The sequence below is a fragment of the Orycteropus afer genome, unplaced genomic scaffold (genome assembly GCF_000298275.1).
Source record: "Orycteropus afer afer isolate SDZICR_OR568_19922 unplaced genomic scaffold, OryAfe1.0 scaffold00140, whole genome shotgun sequence".
Lineage (NCBI taxonomy): Eukaryota > Metazoa > Chordata > Mammalia > Tubulidentata > Orycteropodidae > Orycteropus > Orycteropus afer.
In genome coordinates this window covers 5,071,108-5,074,470 of record NW_006921727.1, presented here as the reverse complement: position 1 = coordinate 5,074,470, position 3,363 = coordinate 5,071,108, and the positions used below count along the sequence as shown (strand labels likewise).

Sequence of the window (3,363 nt, the reverse complement as noted above, 5' to 3'; positions counted from 1 at the left end):
TCAAAATTGAAATTCAAAAATTCCTTGAATCAAATGAGAATGAAAACACAACATACCAAAATCTTTGGGACACAGCAAAAGCAGTGATCAGAGGCCAATTTATAGCAATAAGTGCACACATCAAAAGAGAAGAAAGAGCCAAAGTATGTGAAATGAAGTCTTACTATCTTCATTTCAAAGAAACATTGTAGCTATATTTCTTCCCAGACAGATTTGTTCATTCTGCTGGCAGTCCGTGGTATATTCACTATTCTTCACCAAAATCTTGGAATCTACCAAGGTGAGTACTCTTCAGTGGGACCTGTAGGTGACATCCTGTGTGTTCTTTGAATGACTGAAAATACTGGTGACATTGTTGGGTGTTTTACCTTTTCACCATCTCTCCCAGGTTCTCCTTTGTAGCCTGGAAGTCCTTGAATTCCCTTAATTAAGCACAAAATAAAATTCTGTTAATTACTTTTTAGGTTCATTAGTAATAAGAATTCTAAAATGTATATGAAAGGATCACATACTTGTATCCCCGGGGATCCTGGAACACCTGGTGACCCCAGGACTCCTTGATATCCCTAAAGAAAGATAAACAAGAAATAATAAATAGTTCTTCATATCCACAAAAAGCAGCCCTCCAGTTAAAGTTTAGAGCCTTCTATTTCCAATTTATTATACCTAAGATTTTACTTAGTGATTATTTAAAATATCAAAATAACAAAATGTTTCAAATGTTTCAAAAAGAATGACTATCCTTCAGTCTTTATGAAATCCTTAAAAAAAAATGTAAAGAAAAAAAAAGTCTTAAATATCTCTAGACTCATAAAACTATCTCAAAATGCTAAAATTAAAAAAAAAAAAGATTTTGGGATGGAAATACAGAGCCAATGTTCACAACTCCTAAAGAAGTGCTGTGCATATTAGGAACATTTTCAAGAGAAAAATACCTAAGACTGGAAGATTAAACAAATGTTAGACAATCTTAAACTACCTGAGATTAATGGCTAGCTGACTTAATCTCTGGAATAAAGTAAAGCTTCATAAATGTTATTCTTCAGATTAAGGTCCTAACAAACCTTGGATTATTCATTTTAGAAATCTGCTGATGTTAAACTCAAGAATGAGAAGGTCATCTGGCATGCTCCCACTTCATCTCTCACTGCTTCTTACACAACCCTCAATAAAACAGCACAACTTTTTAGGCAGGCAAAAAATGTATTCTTCACTTAGCATAGAGCAACAAAAATCTCTAAACAGACTTGCAGGCTCTGAACAGTATTTAGGTTTCCCAGGACCAATGACAGTTGACTTGGACTGTCTGGAAACTAAAAACACATTAACCACACTCTAGTCAGATTCCATCATTCTCAGTTCTCACTGTTGGATTCACGTTTCTGCTGTCAACATTATTAACACAGATCTCACCAATGTTTCTAACTACATTTTTATCCTCAATTCCAAAAGCTTCTTTTGTAAGATACTTTCACTTACTCTCAGAATGGCAATGACTACACAATTTCTATCATCTACCATCATTTCACTGATGAACAATGATTGTCATAACCAACTTCATATTCTATACAAATCAACCTGCAATTTTCAAACTCACCAAATCTCTCTAGCCTTCCTCTATGCCCCCTTGAGATCAGGGATGAGGTCTAATTAATTTCTATATTTTAAGCATTGAACACAGTGCTTGACACATTTTTTGTTTATTGAACATTGGAAGAATTCACCTTCAAGTCATTCATACTGGACACAACTGTGCAAAATCTCTTTCCCCAAAGAACCCATATACGCTATGTTCATGCTTGCGCAGCTTCCAATAGCAAATTGAAACTTTTACCAATACCATGCGATTTGTACTCTCAAAATCAGCCAAAAGGGAGGATGGGCAGAAGAAAAGAAATTGAATCTACTTAGGATTTACTGAGCCCTATATCTCTCCTGGGAGCTCTGGTGGTGGGTACCTAAGGCATTTGACTGCTACCAGAAGGCTGGTGGCTCAAACTCACCAGCCACTCCTCAGAAGGGAGATTGGGCAATCTACTTCCATAGAGATACAGTCTCAGAAACCCAAGGAGGGGTCGCTATGAGTCAAATTGACTCAATAGCAGTGAGCTTGTTTTTTTTTTTTTTTTTTTTTTCAATATCTCTCCTACTTTCCTACTGTAGTTACCACTGAATCACATTCCCACAACTACTTTGGAATCAGATAGCCTGTAAGTAAATACCAACTCCATTACTGCTAGCATTCATTCAAAAACCTGTAAATACGAATAACATGAATAAGAAATGAAATGAGTAACATCACAACAGAACCACCTGAAATAAAAAGGATGATATCAGGATACTATGAAGAACTATTCTCCAACAAATTTGAAAATCTGAAAGAAGTGGACAGATTTCTAGAAACACAGCACTTACCTAAACTAACACAGACTGAGGTGGAAAAGTTGAACAGGTCCATCACAAAAGAAGAAATGGAACAGGTAATAAAAAAAAAAATGCCAACAAAAAAAGTCCTGGCCCAGACAGTTTCACTGGAGAATTCTACCAAACATTTAGAGAAGAACTGACACCAGTCCTATTCAGACTTTTCCAAAAACATACTAAAGGTTGGAATCTTCCCTAATTCATTTTTTGAAGCAGCATAACCTTGATACCAAAACCAGGCAAAGACATCACTCAAAAGGAAAACTACAGACCAATATCCCTCATGAAAATGGATGCAAAAATCTTCAACAAAATCCTAGACAATAGACTCCAACAACATATCAAGGAAATCATTCATTATGACCACATAGGGTTCATATCAGGTATGCAAGGATGGTTCAACATTAAAAAAACAATCAACATCATCCACCACATAAATAAAACAAATGAAAAGAAGCATATGATCATATCAATCAATACAGAAAAGGCATTTGATAAAATTCAACACCCATTCCTGACCAAAACTCTCAGCAAAATAGGAATAGAAGGGACATTCTTCAACATAATAAAGGGTATCTGTGCAAAACCAACAGCCAACTTTATACTTAATGGAGAAACTCAAGCCATTCCTCTTGTGAACAGGAACCAGACAAGAATGTCCTCTATCACCACGTCTATTCAACATTATCTTAGCCAGGACAATAAGGCAAGAAAAGGAAATCAAAGGCATCCAAATTGGTAAAGAAGTCAAACTATCCCTATTTGCTGATGATATCATCTTATACCTAGAAAACCCAAGAGACTCAACAAAAAATCTACTGGAACTAATTGAGAGTTTCAGCAAAGTGGCAGGATAGAAGATCAACATCTAAAAATCAGTTGGATTCCTCTACACCAGCAAAGAGATTACCGAAAAAGAAATAAGGAAATCAATATTTA

The 3,363-nt window shown here is 35.6% G+C and overlaps 1 protein-coding gene across 1 annotated transcript in view; it reads right to left on the bottom strand.

Moving 5' to 3' along the window:
- Positions 1-3,363, bottom strand: part of COL21A1 (collagen type XXI alpha 1 chain) — a 184,527-nt gene that overhangs the window by 117,565 nt on the left and 63,599 nt on the right. The window contains exons 10-11 of the mRNA XM_007945617.1: positions 513-566; positions 369-422 (exon numbers count right to left, since the gene is read on the bottom strand). Of these exons, the coding sequence (XP_007943808.1) occupies positions 369-422; positions 513-566 (108 nt within the window). The remainder of the gene's footprint in view (positions 1-368; positions 423-512; positions 567-3,363) is intronic.